General features: G+C 36.8%; 1 protein-coding gene and 1 long non-coding RNA gene across 7 annotated transcripts in view; one reads left to right on the forward strand and one right to left on the reverse strand.

Annotated features, from left to right (window-relative positions):
- Smurf2 (SMAD specific E3 ubiquitin protein ligase 2) overlaps positions 1 to 23192 on the forward strand; it is a 122359-nt gene that overhangs the window by 78395 nt on the left and 20772 nt on the right. For 5 of the 6 annotated variants that reach the window (XM_087208606.1, XM_013067632.3, XM_087208607.1 and 2 more), the window contains 4 exons: positions 1284 to 1367; positions 3785 to 3987; positions 7514 to 7598; positions 14956 to 15114. In XM_087208606.1, coding sequence (XP_087064732.1) covers positions 1284 to 1367; positions 3785 to 3987; positions 7514 to 7598; positions 14956 to 15114 — 531 coding nt within the window. The remainder of the gene's footprint in view (positions 1 to 1283; positions 1368 to 3784; positions 3988 to 7513; positions 7599 to 14955; positions 15115 to 23192) is intronic. The other variant, XM_021248638.2, reaches the window with a different exon arrangement.
- On the reverse strand, positions 7896 to 21537 carry LOC110346827 (uncharacterized). Its single transcript, XR_002391081.2, has 2 exons — positions 19453 to 21537; positions 7896 to 8738 (listed from the first exon to the last, which is right to left on the reverse strand). It is a non-coding gene; the product is annotated as an uncharacterized LOC110346827 (long non-coding RNA).

The raw sequence follows: 23192 nt of genomic DNA on the forward strand, positions 1-23192 counted from the left end.
CAGGCACAGGAGGGAGCTCACATCTCTTTTTTTGTGTTTTAATGCCCCCAAAACTCTGCCAGTATATTGGTGGAAATATTCACATTATCATATATCTGGTTATTTGCCTGTTTCAATATATAAATTGTAATAAAGAGTTGAGGGAAAAGTGGCATTCTTAATTTTTAAAAAATTAATTTGGGTAGTTTATTGGTCAGCTTTCCCATTGTTGGGTCATGTTATCTGACACTCATAACTTAAGGAAGGAGAGGTTTATTGTGTCTCCTAGTTTCAGAAGTTTCAGTCCTTGGTCAGTTGGCTCAAGGCAGATACATTATGGTGGGAAGGTGTGATGGAGGAAAGCTGCTCAACTCATGGTGGCTGGGAAGTAGAGCAAGTTGGAAAGAGCCTGGGATTGGAGCCCAGGGCCATACCTCCATCACCTGCTTCTTCCAAGTAGGCTCCGTCTCCTAGTAGCCCATTCAGCTAGGAACTCATGAACTTATCTGTTGATGAGGTTGGTGCCCTCATGACCTAGTCACCTCTCCAGGAGTATCTTAGTGCAGTGCAGTCAAGTTGACAATTCTGATTAACCAGCACAGGTAGGCAAAATGCTTTTGAAAGCTTTTCTAGTGAAATTTAATTTTTTAAAAAATCATGGATGATTTTTATTTTTAGACTAGCTGGATTCCAGTCCTTAGTCTTCTGCCTAGCTTTCAGACCTAATTGATTTTGAGTGTGTGTGTGTGTATATATATATATTATATTATATATATTATAATATATTATATATTATAATATATATATATATTTTTGGTATTGGGGCTCAAACTCGGGTCCTTGCGCTTGTGCAGCAGGCGGTGAAACCACTGAGCTAAATCCCCGGCCCAGAGTAAATATATTTTTAGCAGAGCCATTTTCAGAAAATTATGGAGAAATTAGTACAATTTCAGTGATGTTGACATTACTAAAAACTCCTTGGAGTTTGGCTGATGCAAATATTTGTCACATCTTATTGTAGATATTTCAGAAACTCCAGAATTCCATATAATGTGCAGTTCTAAAATAAGTTGGAGGGCCGGGGATTTAGCTCAGTGGTTCTGCCTCCGGCCTCACAAGTCCAAGGTCCCAAGTTCGATCCCCGGTACCAAAAATAAAAAAAATAAGTTGGAAAAAACCCTATTTGGCCTTCCTGATTTGAGCAGCAGATACCTTCCTGGCTTAGTGATTGCACTGAAAACATTCCATGTCTCAGCTTCCTATTAATACCAGTAAAGCCTTATCTGTCAATGTTTTTATTTAAGCTGGGAAGAAAGGAGAACTGCCTCTGGACGAATCCAATATCTAAACCACATAACAAGAACTACACAATGGGAACGCCCAACAAGGTAAGAACATACAGTATTTCCCATTGTCTGTGCTAGTCACCTTTTTGAAGCTCCCATTTATCTCTCAACTTTTCCAGAGTTTTTTCCCTTGGCTTATACTATTATAGATTATTAGGTGCTATTCTTATTTTTATTATTTTTAAATTATTTATTTATTTTTTGAGACAGGGTCTCCCTATGCAGTTCAGGCTGGCCTTGAACTCACTATGTATATGTAGCACAGGCTGCCCTCAAACTCATAGTGATCCTCATACCTCAGCCTCCTGAGTGCTGGGATTACAGATGTGTACCACTATGCCTGGCTAGGTGCTATTATTATAAGTTATTATGAAGAAAGATTGATAGGTCACCCTGTTGCTTGTCTAGTATAAAGTGCCAGGTATTTTACTGAAGTTGAATAACTTATTCTTATATCTGAGTCTGAGTGAATGTACACTTGTGTCAGTGTTTAAATGGAGCCCAATTCCTTCTATCTCATTTCACAGATAAAATTAATTTTAATTTCCACATGTGTAAAATGTTGATTGTTATGTTTAAAAGTGAATTCTCTTTTTTGGTACCAGGGATCAAACTTGGGTCCTTCCGCTTGCGAGGTAGGCAGCAGAACCACTGAGCTAAATCCCCGGCCCTAAAAGTGAATTCTTGATTAACTTTTTCTTTTGGAAGACCTACAATAGACTGGAAATTTCCTTCATGAGACAAACTAGTATCTCTCTTTTATTTGTTCAGTAAATGTTAATGAGCTATTTGTACATGTATGTCAAGCACTAGGGGATAGGAATATTTAATGTAGGAAATAAACTAGGCAGATTCCCTTCTTTCAGTACATATTCTGGTGGGGGGAAGATGGAGAGAAACAAGGAAATAAAGAGGAAAAAATATCAAAAATAAATTCTGTGCTGAGGAGCTGAGTTAATGAACAGATGCTCCTTAATTTAATGATTGGGGATATGTCTAATAAACAGTTGTAAATTTAAAATCCTGTAAGTAAAAAAATAAAAATCCTGTTAGTTAAGAATTCATTTAATATGCTTAGTATAGCAAACATATCTTAGCAGCATATTATCTTTCTTTGCCTTCAGGACCACAGAGCTAACTGGGAGGTGCAACTTGCCATTATCCAGCATTTTGAGAGTTCCTATGTGTATCACTTGCTAGTCTGGGAAACAGTATGAATTTGAAATACAATTTCTATTGATTGCTGATGGCTTTTGCATTACTTGTTAAGTTCAAAAAACTATTTCTATTTATGTATTTATTTATTTGTAGTACTGGGAATTGAACCCAGGGCTTCACACTGAGCTGTTCTCCCTAGTTAACCTCAATCCTTTTTACATTTTATTTTGAGGCAGGGTTTTGCTGTGTTCCCAAATTGCTCAGGCTGGGCTCGAATTTGGGACCTTTCTGCCTCAGTCCCCAAGAGTGCTGAGTTTACAGACATGTGCCACCATCATGGGCAAAGTAAAAAAATCTTAAATCGAACCATTATGAGTTTGGGAACTTTTGCTCTGTCAAATGACTGGAGGACTTTTTTAGATTGGAAGGACCTCTTAGGAGACCTTGTTTAAATGTAAACTATCACTTGAATAACAAAAAAGAGCCAGGACTAGAGAGATTAAGAGAAAAGAGTATTCTGTGGAAAGAAGAGGTACTGTTTTCAAGGACTAAGGATAAACTGACTTTGGGAAGTTCAAGAAACAGGAAGACTATCAGTGTGACAGAAGCCAAATCATAGGAAATCAGGTCCAAGAGGTAGGGTATATCAAGGTCGAGTTATACTTTGTAAGTCAGTACTCAAATTATAAATATATTTGGATTTTATATAAAATATAATTAAAATCATTAGATACAGTGGCTCATACCTGTATTCCCAGCTACTTGGGAAGCTGAGGCAGGAGGATCTTAAGTTCAGGTTCACCCTGAACAACTTTAGTGAGACCTCGTCTCAGAATAAACTAAATTAGTGGTAGAGCACTTGGGCCTACCATGCATGAGCCTCTGGCTCACTTCTCAGTACCACCAAAAACAAAACAGCAAACACCTCTGTCTATATCTATGTCTATATTTATATTTATATCTATATCTAAAATCAAATAGGACTGGAGATTTAGCTCAGTGGCACTTCACCTGTCTCACAAGCGCAAGGTCCTGAGTTCAATCCCTGGTACCAGGGGGCGGGCGGGGGCGGGGGGGATCAAAGCCATTTAAATACATAACTGATGTTCTTACCTCATCAGTTTCTTTGGTGCCTAGAGACTTCAGGCTTGCTTTTACTAGAGTTCTTGAAATCATTGTATTTGTATCAGTCAATCCATTTTCTTAAATAATAAGCGAATATTACTGTAGTATATATTTTCTAGTGAAATCTATTTTTGATATCTAAATTGATAACATTTTTCCTTATTGCTTTTCAACAGACCGGCATCTGAATATTCTAGTCCTGGCAGACCTCTTAGCTGCTTTGTTGATGAGAACACTCCAATTAGTGGAACAAATGGTGCAACATGTGGACAGTCTTCAGATCCCAGGCTGGCAGAGAGGAGAGTCAGGTCACAGCGACATAGAAATTACATGAGCAGGACACATTTACATACTCCTCCAGACCTACCAGAAGGCTATGGTATGATATTAGAGAAAATAGAGCATGACTTACTAATTTCACCTTGCTAAGAAAGAATGTAATTTAAAAAAAGTTTTTAATCTGAGTTTAAAGATTCTGTCTGAAAATAAGAGTAAATATAAAACCTCTTGTTAGGGGTTGTATCTAGTTGTCCCACAAAGCCTCATGCACTCACAGGTGGAGCTTTTTCAAGCTGGCTGGATCTAGGATGTGTGATGCTGGGATTAAGGATGTGTGGTATATCTTAGTCTGCTGATTGGTTTAGCATTGTTCTGGGTGTGGATAATGGGAAGACCCATCCTGGTGCGGGTGGCACCACCCAAAAGGCTTATAGCCTAGATGTGATAAAGGGGGAAGGGAGGCTTGCTCCTGCTTTGCTGCTTGCCTCTACTACCTCCTGCCTGTTCTGCCATGAACTATTTCTCCTCTGGGATGCCCTTCTGCCATGCCACCTTGCCTTGGAGCCAGCTGACTGTGGACTGAAACCTCTACAAACTGTGAGATGAAATAAACCTTTTCTTCTTTAACTTGTGGGTGTGAGATGTTTTGTCCCAGCAACAAAAAAGTAACTAAAACACCTTCCAAGTTTGAAAGCTCTTTGAGGTGGTAGAAGACTATATAACCAACAGCTCACCATTGGATTAGTCATTAACCTCAGCTTTCCTTCTCTTTTAAAATGAAATATGATGAGCCTATCCCAGCACTTGGGAGGCTGAGGCAGGAGGATCACCATGGGTTTGAAGCCAGCCTAGACTATATAACAAGTCCAAGGCCGGCCTGAACTCCATAGTGAGATCCAGTCTCAAAAAAAAAAAAAGTGATACTTTATTACAAAGATAATTGTGACGCATATGAAATGAAGTGAGACTACTTTGCAAATAGGCATTGCATAAAAATAAGGTAATACTATTATAGATAAGGGCAATCTGAAGTCAGACCTGCAATGTGTTTTTCAAGACAAACATATTTAGAAATCATTTTGTTGGGCCAGGGATTTAGCTCAGCAGTTTCACTGCCTGCTGCACAAGCGCAAGGACCCGAGTTTGATCTCCAGTACCAAAAAAAAAATCATTTTGTTGGTCTTTGTTTATTATATTTGTATTATCTATAATTTTGGATTATCTGAGTGACTGGATTGTTACAAATAATTTAGTCACTTCAATGTTTGTATAATATGATTGTAATCTTAAATAATTTTCTAGAAATGTAGAATTTCATGTGGAAGATGGCCTGAGTCTTCTAATTTAATCTATAACTTTCTAAATTAATCCCAATTTATGAATGCTCATATATTATAAATTTGACTGCTGCATGTTTGCTAAAGTTAACCAAGTTACTTACATCCTTGCCCTCTTACACTGACTGCAGATGAAACTACTTTGAGCTAATGGTGACACCTAATGACCAACATTAGGAATTGCCTGATTTAAGTTTTACCATATTTTTACTCTAGAATATTTTAAAAAACTAATCATGGGCTGGGGATTTAGCTCAGTGGTGCCGCCGCCCGTACCACCACCTGCTTTGCAAGTGCAAGATCCTGAGTTTGATCCTTGGTACCAGAAAAACCCCCAAAAAACAAAAACCTAATCATGCAAATGAATGATTCTAATTTTATTTAAAAACATATTTTAGCTCTTTAATTTGAAAATAGTTTGCCTACTGATTAGAGTGTGAGACAGACAAACCTGGATTTCCATCCTGGCTTTGCCATGTTACTGAGCATATTATTTTGCCTCAATTTTTAAAGGTGTTTTTGTTTTTGTTTTTTTAAACAGTGTACCCAGGGCCTTGCACATGCTAGGCGGCAAGTGAAGTGTTCTACCACTGAGATATATCCCTAACCCTTATCTTCTATAAAATGAGGCAAATAGTAGTGCCACCTGTGTAGGTTGGTTTGGAAGAAGAAAGTATTACAAATTTCATAAGTACCTGACACTATCTGGCATAGAAAACACTTAGTAAACTTGAGCTGTTTAATTATCCATGTTCAGACCTTAAAGTATCTCCTGCCATTTCTCTTTGATATTATAAGGCAAACTGTTTAAGAGTAGGAATGGTTATACTTTTATAGTATTTGTGCAATTTGCATTTTTTAATGCAAACTGACAAAAGGTATCCTGATTTTATTTATTTATTTTTAACAGCAAAACATTTATTGGTACATTTTAGGCATACATAATGATAACATTCATCATAGGGAATTTGTACCTGTACATGATAACATCCTGCCTCTTTTTTCCCATTACCCCCTCTCAAGCCCCCTCCCCTCCCTATGTATATTTGTATTTTATAAATTTTGTGCAGCTGAAACACAGGAATGAAGTAGATTAGGCTGAAATTTTTACAGCTGTCATCTATAACTGATTTTAAACATTTTATGTTTATAATTTTTGAAAGTTTGAAGTTAATTTTATTGACTTTATTATGGGATCTCTAAACAAATTAAGCTTATACTAAAATATAGCAGTAATTTTATTGCCTTATATATTAAAATTTCTTGTTAGAATTTGTTTGAAAACTGGACTAGGGCTGGGGATTTAGCTCAGTGGTTCTGGCGCCTGCCTGGCAACCACAAGGTCCCGAGTTCGATCTCCAGTACCAAAAACAAAAAACAAACAAAAAACAAAGGCTAAAAAACACTATTGAAGAAACTCATTTACTGATTCTTTCTCTTCACCCTGGCTTCTCTACTCTCTTCCCAAGGGCTGTGTGCTCACATCACCTTTGACTTGTTTTTGCTACCGGGGATCGAACTCGGGTTCTTGCGCTTGCACAGCAGGCGGCGAAACCACTGTGCTAAATCCCCAGCCCACCTTTGACGTTTTTACCCACAATGTGCACTCTTGATCTTTAGCCCTCTTCTTTCCAATTTGATTATTTTTCCATATTTACCTGTTTATGACTATACAATGTGTTACTTGTATCCCATCTTTTTTTGTAGCTGTTTAAGCTCAAAAGTAGCCTTAAATGAATATGTCAAAAAAAGAAGAAACAAGCATTATCAGCCTCCAAACCCTTTTGAAGTTCCTGAGAACTTCCTCTGAGTCTCCCCAAAGTTGGCCAGCCTCTTCTTCTGAGCCTTCCTTTGGTCCCTTCAGGCTCTGGATTGAAGAAGAGTAAAAGATCATTTCTTTTGTCTTTTTAATTATTGGTACTGTGACAATCTGGTTTTCTATTTTTCCATTGCAACATATTTAGTATTTGGGCACATTATTAGTTTAGCTTTTAGATAGCTGGGCTGTAATCCTCATCACCATTTATGGAATTGTTTCTAGGAGACAGAACAAATGATTTGTGAAGTCTTTTTTTTTTGGTACCGGGGATCGCACTCGGGTCCTTGTGCTTGCACAGCAGGCAGCGAAACTACTGAGCTAAATCCCCAGCCCCTGAAGTCATTTTTCATAATGAAATAGATTGGTAATTTGGAGATTTCCCCTGTTAGTATATCATCCTAGTGTATGTAACTTTCTTTGATTTAGACATTCTAAATTTGACTTTAATACTAGTTTTCTTTATTTTACAGAACAGAGGACAACGCAGCAAGGTCAGGTGTATTTCTTACACACTCAGACTGGTGTGAGCACATGGCATGATCCGAGAGTACCTAGGTAAGAACATATTTTTTGTTTGTTTGTTTGGTTTTTGGTTTTTGGTGTTTTTTTTGGTACCGGGGATCGAGCTTGGGTCCTTGCGCTTGCGCAGCAGGTGGCAAAACCACTGAGCTAAATCCCCGGCCCAAGAACATATTTTTAAGTACTGTTCATACCATGAATATCTGCTTTACCCAAAATTTATTCTTTATGTGTATCCTTTGTCTGCTTTAATATATTCTACAATTTTAGAAATTTTAAAAATAGTACTTAAAAACAAAAATAATGCATAGTGTATACCAGTGATAGTGGACCTTTTATTTCTTTCTTTCTTTTTTTTTTTTTTTTTTTTTGGTACCAGGGATTGAACTCGGGTCCTTGTGCTTGCGAGGCAGGCAGCGGAACCACTGAGCTAAATCCCTGGCCCTGATGGTGGACCTTTTAGAGCTCTCAGTGATACAAACAGCTTGCTGCAGCAAGAATGCTGTCGGTTTGCCACCATTAGTCTATACCAGTGTGCCTCAGACTAGTTGAATTTTCAAGAACAGGCTTATAAAAAACTAAGGAAGGGCCAGGGATTTAGCATAGTGACACCATGCCTACCTCACAAGTGCAAGGTCCTGAGTTCGATCCCTGGTACCGGAAAGAAAACAAAACAAAACTAAGGCACACATCTAACCTGTAAAGCTTATATTCTTTTGCTATATCATTTGACTACTGGAAGAAGGAAAAAAGATTAGATTGGATAACCCACCTCAGGAAATTTTTCCAATTCGAATTAGAAGGACTTCAGTTTCCAAATCTCTTTTCAGAGACTAATGTTAATGCAATGCAAATCAGAATGTCTAATATAACAACAAACCAGGCAATTTTGTTACATAAATTAACCCACTTATTATAGGCTAAGAATGACTCAAATAGTAGTTTCTATTGGTTTTTTAGTTTCTTCAGTCTTCTGATAGTAAACCTGACTGATGCCAAAAGTGGTATTGTAGGTCCAGGCACCACCAGCCACTGGTTTCATGCAGGAACCACAGTGCCAGATCCCGGCTGGCTGATCTCAGTTTTCTTCACCGTTTTCAGAGGGAGGCATCATAGCAGCTCTTGGATTTTCTACAATTTTGACCTTGTTGGTGTGTTCAGCCACATCATTGAGACCTAGGTCAAGCCCAGAAAAATTTTTTGATTTTTAAAATATAATGTCTAAACTTTTTACAATAAAAGTATTTTGTTATATTTTTTTCATTTAATTATTATTGCTAATTTTTTTATTTTAATGTAATACATGTAGATATTAACCAAAATAGAAAAGCACTTTTTACTTCTGTGAAAAATATAAAACAAAACTTCCTAACAAAATAGAGAATAACAAGTTAATACATTGTGTACCATCATCTGAAAAGAATGGCCAAAATGTTAACTCAGAGTACAAGTCATAGACAAAAAACTCTTATAAAAAAGAAATAGGTAATAGCACAAAACTTTTCTTTTCAGTGAACTAAGAAACTGGTAATATAAATAAAACAAATTAGCATATATATTGAAATATTTTGAGGTTTTTTTTTTTTTTGGTGTTTTTGGTGGGGTTTTTTTGGTACTCGGGATTGAACTTAGGACCTTGCATTTTCGAGGTAGGCGGCAGCACCCCTGAGCTAAATCCCCAGCCCTGTTGGAATATTTTTGAAAGGCTCTTTCTGATTGAAATTTCATTTTAAGATTTAGTAGAGTCTTACCTACTTCTCTGCAGTGCCACCTCACATCCCAATCCCTTCTACCCTCACTGGTATCCAGCCTCCTACCCCTTTTTAAAAAATGTGTGTTTAGAGCCAGGGATTTAGCTCAGTGGGGCCACGCCTGCCTGGCAAGGGTAAGGTCCTGAGTTTGATTTCCGGTACCAAAAAAAGTGTGTTTTTCAGAGTTTGAAATTAAACTGGGGAAAACATACCCTTTAAAAAGTGAGATTGGCTGGGCATAGTGGTGCACACCTGTAATCCCAGCACTCGGTAGGCTGAGGCAGAAGAATCCCTGCAAGTTCAAGGCCAGCCTGGGCTCCATATCAGTGAGTTTAAGGCTAGGCTGAACTACATAGTAAGACCTTGTCTCAAAAAAAGGAGGTGGGGTGGTATGGGAAGATTGATATTCTTTTTTTTTTTTTTGTACCGGGATCGAACTTGGGTCCTTGCGCTTGCTCAGCAGGAGGCAAAATCGCTGAGCTAAATCCCTGGACCCCTTATGTGTTCCTTTTTTTGTTGTTGTTGTTTTTGTTTTGTTTTGTTTTATTATATGTTTCTTAATACAGTTTTCTTGTAGGAAAGAAAACAACTGAGGTCAGTTTAATTCAATTTCATTTAATTATCAGAACTTGCTGGGTGTGGTGGCACATGCCTATAATATCAACACTCGATAGGCTGAGTCAGGAGGATCACTGTAAGTTTGAGGACATCCTAGGCTACATAGTGAGTTCAGGCTGGCCTGAACTCCATGACAAAACCCTGTCTCAGAAAACAAAACAAAACAGCCCTATACATTTGAACTATAGGTATTGTATTTACTAACCAAAAGGGTAGTTATCTTTTAATTTCAAGATGGAATGGCACACAAATCAATTTAATAATTTAACATAATTTTTGATACAGTATCAGAGGAGTTTTTCAAATATTTCTTAGCTTCTTTGAGTTATTTTCTAATGAATAAGATGCAGACTACCAAGTGGTATAGATGAAGCTACAAAAAGGCTTGAATTCTAAGTTAAATTTTAAATCAGCTTTTTGCATGCACATGTATCTTTGTTGAATGAGGATATTTTATATATCAAACACCACACTTCAATTAAAAAAAAAACTGATGGAGAATCAAGATGTTTTCTTCCTAAATGTTAGGAAGTATAACTGAATCCAAAACAGATATGACTAACTGATCTTGGGTTGCTTTGATACTCTATTCATTTGTTAGAAAAACTGTTATAGTGAAAATATTTTATTTTGTTGTAGAGATTTTTAGAATCTTTTGAAGGTGGTACCAAAGAAACGTGTTGTTACTAATAACTGAGTGAAGATTGTTGTTTCTATCTTGAACAGTGAAAGATACTAGTTTTTAAGGAGTAGTCAAGAGGGAATTTTATATTTATTAAGCTCACTCAAAAAGATCTGAGGGCCTAACTTTTAGAGATCAATTTTGTTAAGTTATGAAAAGAAGTTTTTTAAGGGCTGGGGATTTAGCTCAGTGGTTCTGCCGCCTGCCTCACAAGTGCAAGGTCCCAAGTTTGATCCCCGGTAGCCCCCCAAAAAAGAAGTGTTTTAGATTCTGTTTACCAAATTGAAGATTAAAAAAAACCCTCTTCTTTAAAAATGATTTCAAGTCTTGGGCTGGGGACTTAGCTCAGTGGTTCTGCTGCTTGCCTTGCAAGTACAAGGTCCCGAGTTTGATCCTCAGTACCAAAAAAAAAAGATTTCAAGTCTTATAACAGGAAATGTATAGAGAAAGATAATTTTTAAAGACTAAATGATTTGCAGTAGTGAAAAAGTTGACATTAACTTTTTTTTTTAAGGAAGAAAGGTTTATTTTAGCTCTCAGTTTATAGACGTTTCAGTCCATCATTCGACATTAACTGTTAAAAGAACAGATTGTAAGCTGGCAACAAAAGTTGAGATGATTTCACGGGTTTCTTTTTTGTTTTGTTTTGGTTTTGTTTTTTGGTACCAGGGATCGAACTTGGGTCCTTGCGCTTGCGAGGCAGGTGGCGGAACCACTGAGCTAAATCCCCGGCCCGATTTTATGGGTTTCTATTAAAGGTGTAAAAATGTTTTGTGTTGAAGCTGGATGTGGTGGTGCATGCCTGCAATCCCAGCTACTTGGGAAGTTGAGGCAGAAGGATTACAAATTTGAGGCCAGCCTGGCAACTTAGTGAGACCCTGTCTCAAAATTAAAGAAAAAATTTTTTAAAAGAGCTAGGGTATAGCTCTGTGGTAGAGCATTCCTGGGTTTCATTCCTTGAAAACCACCACCACTATCAAAAAAAAAGAGTATTGTCTTAGTTACTTTTCTCATTGCTGAAACAAAACACCTGACACCCAAAGTTAAAGGAGGAAAGATTTAATTCATTTCACAGTTTGTAGAGGTTTCAGTTCATAGTTGGCTGGCTCCAGGCAGGGTGGCATGGCAAAGGGACATCACAGAGGAGAAACAGTCCAAGGCAGAGCAGGGCAGACAGAAAGCAGCAAGCAAGTGAGCTACAAGGAACCAGTGATAAGCAAAAATCACATCAGCTCTTTCTATCCCTTATATCTTATTCAGGCTGGGAAGGTAACACTTACACCCTTTATCCTAGCATCGCACTGTAAATCAATTCCAGCCTCACATCTTTGATCCCAGCACCACACACCCTAGACCCAGCCACCTCCAAAAGCCCTACCCATGATCACATGAGGCTTTAGGGGGACATTTAGGTACAAGCCACGACAAGTATTGATGCCTATTTTGAATTACTCTATGAAATAATATTCTGTATTGCTTTTCTTAGTCTTTCTGAGCCCCAAATTGTCGTATAAATTTATATATTTATCTTTTATGTTGGAGCATCCTTTAGCAAATATTCCTTTTGTGTGGAGGATCTTTTATCAAAGAATAATACAACTATTTAGATTCTATTAAAATATATAACTGTTTAAAGACATTTATAAAATAGTGTAAATGAAACATTTTACAATAACTTTAAAGATATCCAGTATGTTTAGATTTATCTGAGAAATCTCATTTCATGATAGTTTGGATTTTTGTTTAAAATAATAATACTTTTTAATTTATTCTATTGCATACTGACTGTAGTCTTGGAATAGAGATTTGCATAACTTTTTATGGCTTTATAACAACCCATTTTTCTTTAATCAGTTCCCAATTGGACATAAAAATTATTTCCAGTGTTTTGCTCTTTTAAGTCCTTTGGAGCTCCCCTATGTATGGTCATAGATTTATAAAATTTGAAATAAAACAATATAAAATCAAATTCAGCATTCTATCAATAATTATTCTTTTTTTTTAGACAGGGTTTTACTATATAGTTCAGGCTAGCCTTAACTTCACTAAGTAGCTCAGACTGGCTTCAAACTCACAGTGATCTTCCTGCCTCAACCCCTTGAGTTCTGGAATTTCAGGCGTGAGGCATCACACCTGGCAAATTATTCATTCTTTGATTTCAATCATTATTTTTTACTTCTAAAAGTTCCATTTAAGAAAATCTACCCATCACTTCTTGGCCTTTTGGCTAAGATCAAATGTAAGAAAATCTACCTGTTTAATCTTTCATTAATCTTTTAATCTTTCATTGATAGTTTATCTTTGTGATTGTACCTTTTTATATTTTTAAATATTACATATCATAGCTGTTCTCGTTTTTTGGTCCCTAACAGTATTTGAGAATTTTATTCTGTGGCTTATTGTTTCACTGACTGTCATAGTGGCTTTCCTTTCTGAAGAGTTTGGTGATCTTAGATTGTGGGTTTTTTGGGGGTTTTTTTTTGGTTTATTATTTGATCTTGATTAGTTGGGATTTTCTGGACCTAAAATGGGAATTTAGGAAGTTTTCCAGGAATCATTTCATCCCTCCCAATGAGTTCTTAGCTTAGTGAGGAAGTCCTGGATTTTCTTTCCAAAGAAAGTTCAAGGTTTCTAACCTTGCTGCCGGGCTGACCTTCTCCCTACTTGCCACTCCAGCTGTTTTGTTTGTTCTTCCTTCTCCTCATCCACTTCTTCTTTTCATTGTGACTTCTAAGAAAAGGTTAAGAAAAATGTCTGGTTTAGCTTTTAAAACACTATTTTGAGAAATTGGCTAGCCTTCTTCCTCCTCGTCTTTCTCTTTGGAAGCCTCTTGAATAAAAAGGGGATTATAAAAGGCAACAGTTTTATTGTCTAGATGGTTGGTTTGCTTGGTCAGTTTCATAGAGTGTCATTTCCTCAGTTTACAGTTGGTCTCAGAAGTGTGAAGAATTCATTTAGGGCTGGAAATGACCTGAATGTATTTTATCATTATATATAGGCTCAGTGGGGGTCACTGAAGGCACTTAACTGTCCTAGTAGATGATGGCAGCAATTTGAACACTTTGGAATCTTCACTTTGGAATATTTTGTTCTAACAGTGTTGAGAATAAAAATTTGCAATCTTATTGGTGATTAATGAACAATCAAAAGGAAGCAATACCTTGGGCAGGGTATGGGGCAGGGACTGGGGCAAGCTTCCATACTCACTTTGCCCCCTCTCCCCAGTACATAAGTGTGCTCAACAGCTTGGCAGCTTCTTGTCTCTTTCTTTAAGGTCTTATAAATTCTTGTCTATATATAATAGTACTTCATTTGTAACATGATAACAATGGTCTTTGGTTCATTAATTTTTAAAAAATTTCAGCAAATAAATCATAGAGCATTCCTTCTTCCTTAGGTTTTTGGTGGTTGGTTTTTGTTTTTTTTTCTTTTTTTCTTTTTTTGGGGATAAGGTCTTGTAAGCTGTCCAGAGTGGGCTTGAATTTGGAATTTTCCTGCATCACCTCCCATAGTGATGACAGGTGTGCACTAAGCCTAGCCTTCCTTAAGTGCCTTAAACAGATTTTTCATTTACTAACTTTACACATTTGAAAATTCAAAATGAAGTTATTCTTTAAAAATATGTTGTGATTGGGCTGGGGGTTTAGCTCAGTGGTTCCGCCACCTGCATCGCAAGCGCAAGGTCTCGAGTTTGATCCCCGGTACCAAAAAAAAATGTGATTATTTTTAGGATCATAATTTCAATAACATTTCTAATTTTGCTTTTTAGAAAGCTTAAAATTACTCATGGAATGGACATTTATTTACACAGATTTTTATGATGTAGTAAAGAAAAATAGTTGTAGGATAATTTTAGAAAACATTTAATTCCCTAGGGGCCGGGGATTTAGCTCAGTGATTTCGCCGCCTGCTGCACAAGTGCAAGGACCCAAGTTCAATTCCTGGTACCAAAAAAAAAAAAAGAAAGAAAACATTTAATTCCTTATACCACTAATACTTGTAACATAATATTTTCTGTCAAACATATTGAAGTATGGTTTATGTTGGCAAATATCATGATTGCTTTTCTATTAATTTAAAATCTGTATTACATTAAAACCTAGGAACAAACTTACTAAAAATGTAGGCTATAGTGATAAATTCTTCTGAGCCATTTATGGATTGGGTTTTGAATTTGCAAGTTTTTTAAACCATTGGGAATTAAAGATTCCAGCTAAACATTTCAAGTGTCTGAAACAGTACATTTTCTCAATCTTCATGGAATTGTTCTGTATCATTTACACTTGCTTGGCTCAGCAGGCCCAGCAGTGAGGTATTTTTTATTTTATATTTGTTTTTGCAGGGATCTTAGCAACATCAATTGTGAAGAGCTTGGTCCTTTGCCTCCTGGATGGGAGATCCGCAATACAGCAACAGGCAGAGTTTATTTCGTTGACCATAACAACAGAACAACACAATTTACAGATCCTCGGCTCTCTGCTAACTTGCATTTAGTTTTAAAGTAAGTTTTAAAAACAGTACATGTTAAAACAAGTCTGAACAAGAGGAAATTTGATAGATGCCTTTTGTAGTAAATGTGAAAGAATATCTGCTCACTTCAACTTATAATTCACTTTTATTGATCAAATTTTTTGTAAAAGCTATGGCAAATTTTACTCTGACATGAGTATTTTAATTCTGTGCTTGAGTAGGAACCAGTCTTGAAATGTTAGGAAAATGATATGTATTATTATGTTAGGAATATGATATGTATCAAACATGAGGGGCTTTTTCAGGGGCAATAGCTTGACAGGAGAAGTTAAGGCTAATTTGGTGCTGCCATTACAGCCATTCCTATTAGTGGCTGATATTTGAGTAGCACTTATTGTATGACAAGTGTTCTCTGTATCTTATATATATCAGCAATTTCATCCTCAGAAAAACACTATGATGGGACCGGTGATTTAGCTCAGTGGTACCGCTGCCGCCTGTCTCAAAAGTGCAAGGTCCTGAGTTCAATCCCCGGTACTAAAAAAAACAAAAAAAGACCCTACTGTGATGTAGTTACTGTATAGTTATTATTTTATAGAGAAGGAAACTGTATAGAAGTTGACTTTCGGTAGGCCAGTAAGTGACCACATCTTTTTTTTTTTTTTTTTTTTTTTTGGTACCGGGGATCGAATTTAGGTCCGCTTGCACTTGCGCAGCAGGCAGGGAAACCACTGAGCTAAATCCCCGACCCAACCACATCTTGATTCATACCCAGACTCCGTGGATTTTGTCTGCTGTTGGCCACTACACTGAGCATTGTTTGTATATTATTTTCATCCTTTCCTTTTCTTTCCTCTCTAGATGCCTGTTTTTCCCTCCTAACTTCATTAGTTACTGGCATTGGCTATTAGGAAGGGAAGAAAGAAGGAAAAGAGAGAAAGGAAACTTTATTACCAAGCAAAGTGGCAGTTTGGCACAACAGTTCTGGCAAAAACATTTTAACAGTGAGATAGCAACAAGGTTCTTGGTGTTGGAATCTGGAAAGCAAGGGCTGGTATTGGAGCTTGGTGGCAGAAGACTTGCCTAGAATTGGTCAAGGCTATGAGCTTGACACCTGCATCACACCAAAAAAAAAAAAAAAAGCAAGGTTCTGTGTGACTCCAAAATAACTCATTCTAGCATTTGCCAGTAAATGGTATTACCTGCTCTGCTGTTCTCAGTTGTACTCAAAAGTGAAGTACATCTAATGTAATGAGCCAGAGTGGCTTTTAGAGGCCAAGTAAAGTTCTAAGAAGTGATTGTATATTATTTATCTTCTGCCTTCAAGATCATTTCTTTAAATATTAGAAGTTTGGCTTGATATTTTCAGTGGAACACTTAAGTAGAACAGTTCACTAAGTAGTTAGTGGAACTAAATAACTGAATGAAAGTTAATGTTCCAGGGCCGGGGATTTAGGTCAGTGGTGCCATCTCCTGCCTCGAAAGAGCAAGGTCCTGAGTTTGATCCCCGGTACCAAAAAAAAAAGTTAATGTTCCAAAAGAGTAACTACAGATGGAATGAATAGAAATGTTCTTACCTTTTCTGTTTGTTGGAGTAAATGTCAGAATTTGAGGAACACTACACTGCTCTTCTGATGATTATTTTTCAGTTGTTTATTGGTTTATATTAATATGGGCAGTATGTCCCTTAGCTCCAAATTTTATGGACATTCCTATAGAAAGTTTTCATTTGAAAATGTATTTTAATATTGAAGTATTAGTTTGTACCTCTCCTCAATATCTTTGAATTGTAAATTATTATGCTGTGAAAAGCTTGAGAATTTGTACATTTGGGGTAGTTTGTTTGTTTTTGGTACTGGGGATCGAACTCAGGACCTTGCGCTTGTGAGGCAGATGTGGTGCCACTGAACTAAATCCCCAGCCCCCTTTTGTTTCTTTAAAGGACAAGATTTCAGAACTTCTACTGTCAGCATCCTTAGTAAAGTCTCTAGCCTGATAAATCTTCCCAAAGGTTTACTATTCATGTTATATAAGGCAAGATAAGTAAAAATTATTCACAGCATTAAGGTTTCTATCAAAAGTTAAAGTGATAAAGGAGTAGGGTTTTTTTTTAGGAGTAGTTTTTATTAAGATCAAACCTAATTTATATGTGAAAGTGAATTTATTACATCGAAGCATAAAAAAAAATTTTAACCTCAAATTACAATTTTGAAACATATTCATAGGCACTAATTTTAAATTTTAACTGTTGATATATTAATCTTTACATATCTCAGGATATGTTGGATAGAAAACTATTTCTCTTAATGTTTTATTTCTGTTGATTTAAAGCTTGGAGTGTATTTTAATTGGGTGTTCAAGAAGTTTGAAATCTATATCTGTGAGCTATCCAAATATATTGTTACCTTATCTAATATAGTTTGTATTGTATTTTTTTTCCTCTGTGGATTTTTTTTTTCAAAATAGTTAGTGGAATACAACTGTTATTATCAGGCCAACTATGAATTGAAGAAATTAGTTTAGCCCTTAGTCTAAATTTTAGGAAGCTATGATATGTGGATTATGTTATTAAAAACTTCATAAATTAGATTACTTTGCCTTTTAGTTTATTCGTGTTTCAGCATTTAGGAAATGAGAAAATGAGATTTACAGTCTCATATAGAGGGTGCTCAGCAAAGTAAGAAAAACAATCTGATAGGGCACATTATATTTTAGAGAGGAATCTCGTACTTAAGAAGAACTGGTAATTAATTTTTTCTTGTTTCTTCACTACTGGGGATTGGACCTAGGGCCCTGGACATGTTAGGCAAACATTCTCCCTTTGAGCTATGTTCCCAGCCCAGGAATTAATATTTGAGAGGAAGTAATAAGAGAATTAATTATCTCTTAGAGAAATATATACTAGGCCTGTTATATCTAAAAAATGTAAATAAGGACATCCAACTTGATTTAAATATTTTCTTATACAGATACTTTAACCTTTCTTAGCAACCAACCAAATACCTCTTGCAATGTTGTTGATATTCTTCTCAGAGGCTTATTATTATTATTATTATTTTTTGGTACCGGGGATCGAACTTGGGTCCTTGTGTTTGTGCAGCAGGCGGTGAAACTACTGAGCTAAATCCCCGGCCCACAGAGGCTTATTTTTGATGACCTGAAGATTGTGCTGTTCCTTTGAGGCCTGAACAGATAGTTTGTCAGTGACAGGCACAATGTCAAATTACTGCAAAACCACATTAGGTTTCAACAAATAATATGGCCAGGGGGACGGGTTCTCTTAAGAAATAATTTGTATTTTGTTTTTTGTTTCAGTTGCTTGAAAAACATACTATATAGGTTTTTGTTTTGTTTTGTGTTTTTTTTGGTACTGGGGATCAAACTTGGGTCCTTGCGCTTGCACAGCAGGCAGCGAAACCACTGAGCTAAATCCCTGGCCCCATTATATAGATTTTTTAAAAAATCCAATAACTCTATTAGTAGAAGTTAAAATAATTATATACTCTGCTTATCATGCACTGAGTTCGGGTTAAATGCTATCTGTTGTCACCTGCATTTCAATCCTAGGCTGTCTCGCTTTCACCAGTGAGAAAAGTGGAGCATTAGACAGTCAGGTAATTTGTCCAGAGGTACATAAAAAGTGGAAGAGCTGAGATTTGAATCCATCCAGTCTGACTGTAGAAAGTCTTTTTTTAATCTCTCTTTTCTTGTTTATATCCTTTTAACCTTAATTTCCCTTCTTTTGCCTGAAGATGTTCTGCCTTATACCCTTAAAGGAAGCTTAAAAAAAATAAAAGATGACAATGGGCACGTGCTTTGCAATTTGAGTCTTTTCTCTACTTGCCAGGATCATTTATTTTGAGGAAATCATTTGATTGCTTTATAAGACTCTGGACATCATCAGAGTCCTTAAAGAAGAACAGATCGGTACCCTCACTGTTTCATGGCCAGTGCTGACATTGAGCTCTTACATAACTGCCCCTGTTCCAAACTATAACTGAAGAGATAGGCTGTTTTATTGGGTAGATGGATTTTTCTTCTCGTGTGCGTCAGAAATTATAGAATGGCTGAATTCTGGATTTTTGCTGCTTCAGTTTTATTCTTCAGCTTTTTTTTTTTAATAGTAGCAAAGTTTTATTAAAGGTAAGAAAAGAAACAGGCTCTGCAGAGTGAGTTTGGGCCAAGTGAAAGTAGAAAAAGTATACTCTACAGCATGAGGGCAGCAAGCCACCATGGAAGAGAGAACAGTGCACAGTGACCTGTCCTTCAGCTTTAAGCCTTATCCATTTGCAGGGTTTTTTTGTTTTGTTTTTGGGGGTTGTTTTTGCGACAGGGTCTTGCTATGTAGTTAGGCTGGTCTTGAACTCACTGTGTAGCTGAGGCTGGCCTTGAACTCATGATGATCCTTCAGCCTCAGCCTCCCACATGCTGGGATTATAAGTGTATGTCACCACACTCAGCATCCATTTGCAGGTCTTACACAGTCTTTCATACAAGGTTTTGTGAATGAGCCAGATGTCCCCTGGATTTTTAAAAAGTCAGCTTTACTGAAAATAATTGATATACAATAAATTATAAATATTAAGAGTATACAGTTTAATTTTTGCATATTATAAACCCAAGAAACTATCACCACAGTGATGAAAATGAACATACCTATTGTTACCCTAAAAGATTCCTCATCCTCCTTTGTAATTTCTCCTCCTATCCTTTGCTGTGCACTCACTTTCCTGTTGCTGACACAAAATACCTGGGACTTGGAACTTAAAGGAGAAGGAACTTATTTGGCTCACAGTTTTCAATGCATTCAGTCCATATTCTGGCTGCAAAGCGGAAACGGCATAGGAGAAGAGCCTGGCAGAGAACCACTGCTCATCTTATGGCAGCCAGGAAGCAGAGAAGGGAAGGAGCCAGCAACAAGAATACCGTATACCCTTCCAGGTTGTGTCCTCCCTTGGCCACCTCTTCCAACCAGGACCCACCTCCGCACAACACAGTCGGCTCTGAACTCATCAGTGGACTAATCTGCTGATGAAGATAGGCCCTTTATTATCCAGTCATCTTTCAAAAGCCCCATTTCTGAACATGAGACTCTTGGGGGACATTAATTTTCCAGGAGTGCTGAAATAGAATAGCACAAATGGGAATGACAACAGAAATTCATTCTCTCCCAGTTCTGGAGGCTACAAATCCAGACTGAGGCAGTCAGCTGGGTTGGGTTGGTTCCTTCTGGAGTAACTGAGGGAGAATTTGTTCATGCCCTTCTTTGAGCTTCTGGTGGTTTCTCCTAGCCTATTCTGGTGATGGTCCTTGGCTTACTGACTGTCACTCCAGTCTTTTTCTTCTCTCATCTCATAGTCATCCTTTTTCTTTTCTTTTTCTCCCCCCCCCATACTGGAAATTAAACCCAGGGCCTTTGCACTGAGCTACATCCTCAGCCCTTTTATTATTTTGAGAAAGCATCCTGTTAACTTGTCTAAGCTAGGCTCAAACTAGCAATCCTTTTACCTCTGACTGCTAGCGTGCTGGGATTATGAACTTGTGACACCATGTCTGTATCCAAATTTCTCTTCTTTTCGAGGGACACCAGCTATTGGATTTATTGAGGCATCCCAATGCGGTATGTTTGTTTGTTTTGTTTTTGGTACTGGGGATCGAACTCGGGACCTTGCTCTTGCAAGGCAGTTGACAGAACCACTGAAATCCCCGGCCCTCCCAATGCAGTATGACTTCATCTTAACTTAATTAAATCTACAACCAAAGTTCCACCCATAGATTCTAAGGATTAGGACTTCGACATCTTTTAGGGGACACAAGTTTCCTCTAAACACCCCATCCTCACTCAACCACTAAGCTATTTTCCATCACTATGTATTATTTTGAATTTTCTTGAATTTTAGATAAATGAGATCATGTAGTTTGTTTTCTTTTTTGTTTGGTTTCTGTTAGCCAATATAATTTTGAAATTTGTCTTTGTTGGTTCATGTATAGTTTTTGTTGCTGGTGGTATTACATTGTATGGATGTACTGCAATTTATCCATTTACCTATTGATGGACATTTGGTTTTCTTTTTTTTCCAGTACTTGGCTGTGACAGATAACTCTTAAAAACATTTATATATAAGGCTTTGTATGGTCATATACTGTTGTATCTCTTCAGTAAATAATTACCTAAGAGTAGAATGGCTGAATCTATATGTAGATTTATGTATGACTTTTGCTTTTTTTTTTTGGTACCAGGGATCGAACTTGGGTCCTTGCGCTTTATGTATGACTTTTAAAGAATGTGCCACGCCACGCCTGCCTGGGAGGTACAAAGTCCTGAGTTCGATCCCCAATACTGGAAATTAATTAATTAATTAATTAAAGAATATGCCAGATTGCCTTTAAAAGTGGTTGTATCATTGTATGGTCCCACAAGTAGTTGGTGGATATCCTTGCTAACACTTGGTATGGCTAACCTTATTAATTTTATGTCTAAAAGGTATACTAATAGGTATACAGTGATATCTCATTCTGGTTTTAATGTATGGTTCTGTAATAACTAATAATGCTGGGCGTCTTTCGTGTTTTTATTTGCCTTTCCTATGTCTTCTTTGGTGTAATCATTGTACTCCCCTGTCTTCAGAGCTATTCAGCTTTTTCTTGTTGAGCTTGAGAGTTGCTCAGATATTGAGACATAGCAGATATATATTTTCCAAAGGTTTTCTCTATGACTTCTCTTAATTTTCTTCTGTCTTTTGAAAAGCAGAAATTAAAAAAAATTTTTGATAAGTTTAATTCATCTATTTCTTCTTTCATGGATTGTGCTTTTATTGTTGTATGTAAGACATCATTGCCTAACATAGGTCATAAAAATACTTTTCTCTGTTTAGAAGTCACATGGTTTTAGGTTAGTGACAGCAAACCTTTTAGAGCTTTCAGTGATACCGCCTGTTGTGGCACATGTGCCATGAGTTTGCCACCACTATTTTAGGTTTTATATTGCAATCTGTGATCCATTTTGAGCCTCCCCTCCCCCCGTACTGGTGATTAAACCCAGGGTCTTGAACGTGCCAGACATGTGTTCTACCATCAGCTATATCCCCAGCCCTTTGAGTTGCTTATGCTGGCCTTTAACTTGTAATTCTCTTGCCTCAGCCTCCCAAGTATCTGGAGTTACAGGTGTGCACCACAACTCCCAGCTTGAGTTAATTTTTCTGTCTGCTGCAAAATATATTCACATGTGCTTTTCTTTTTTTTTGGTATTGTTTGGGATTGAACCCAGAGATTCACACATGTCCCCAGTCCCCTAAGTTCATTTTAAAAAACTGATTATATAATTATTTATAGACTAATTTACATAATATTTTATTTCATAATGTTTGGAAGAGTAGTTAATATTAACTTTTACAAAAATGTTGTATTTTCTCTCTGTAGATATATTTTAGATAGGGCCGGGGATTTAGCTCAGTGGTTTTGCTGCCTGCTGCACAATCTCAAGGACCGGAGTTCGATCCCCAGTACCAAAGAAAAAAAAAAGTCAAGATTCATCCATGCCATAGCATGTATCAGGATGTATTTTAGATATATATTTTGGGTTAGTACGTAAGGATCACTATGTGTAATTCAAATTTGGGTGCTCTGTTTAGAGAAATGAAAGCTATTTTCATGTATTTTATCATAGCTATCATTGTCCTTTATCTTTTTTTTTTTTTTGGTACCGGGGATTGAACTCAGGACCTTGCAGTTGCGAGGCAGGCAGCGGCCCCACTGAGCTAAATCCCCGGCCCCATTGTCCTTTATCTTTAGGTTTCAGTTGTCTTGTCTGTTTGTAAAATTAATTTTAAATTTCAACTTTGACACAGTGACTATACAGACATCACTAATAAATCATCTATTATTTTATTTCCTGATAGCTTATTAGAATTAACTACATCATTATATCATAGAGTTCTTAAAAAAGAACCTTAGATGTGATTTATGACATTTTATGCCAGGAAAATAAAAATATATCTTTGACAAGTGCCCTTTAAAATTATTATTATATTTATGATGTCCTTGAAGATTATTTTCATTTTGTGGAAAACCGTGTATTTGCATTTAAAAGTCACATTACCAGGGCCAGGG

Source organism: Heterocephalus glaber, unplaced genomic scaffold (genome assembly GCF_053883595.1).
Source record: "Heterocephalus glaber isolate CG9 unplaced genomic scaffold, H.glaber_assembly_v1.0 deba00000937, whole genome shotgun sequence".
NCBI classification, from domain to species: domain Eukaryota; kingdom Metazoa; phylum Chordata; class Mammalia; order Rodentia; family Bathyergidae; genus Heterocephalus; species Heterocephalus glaber.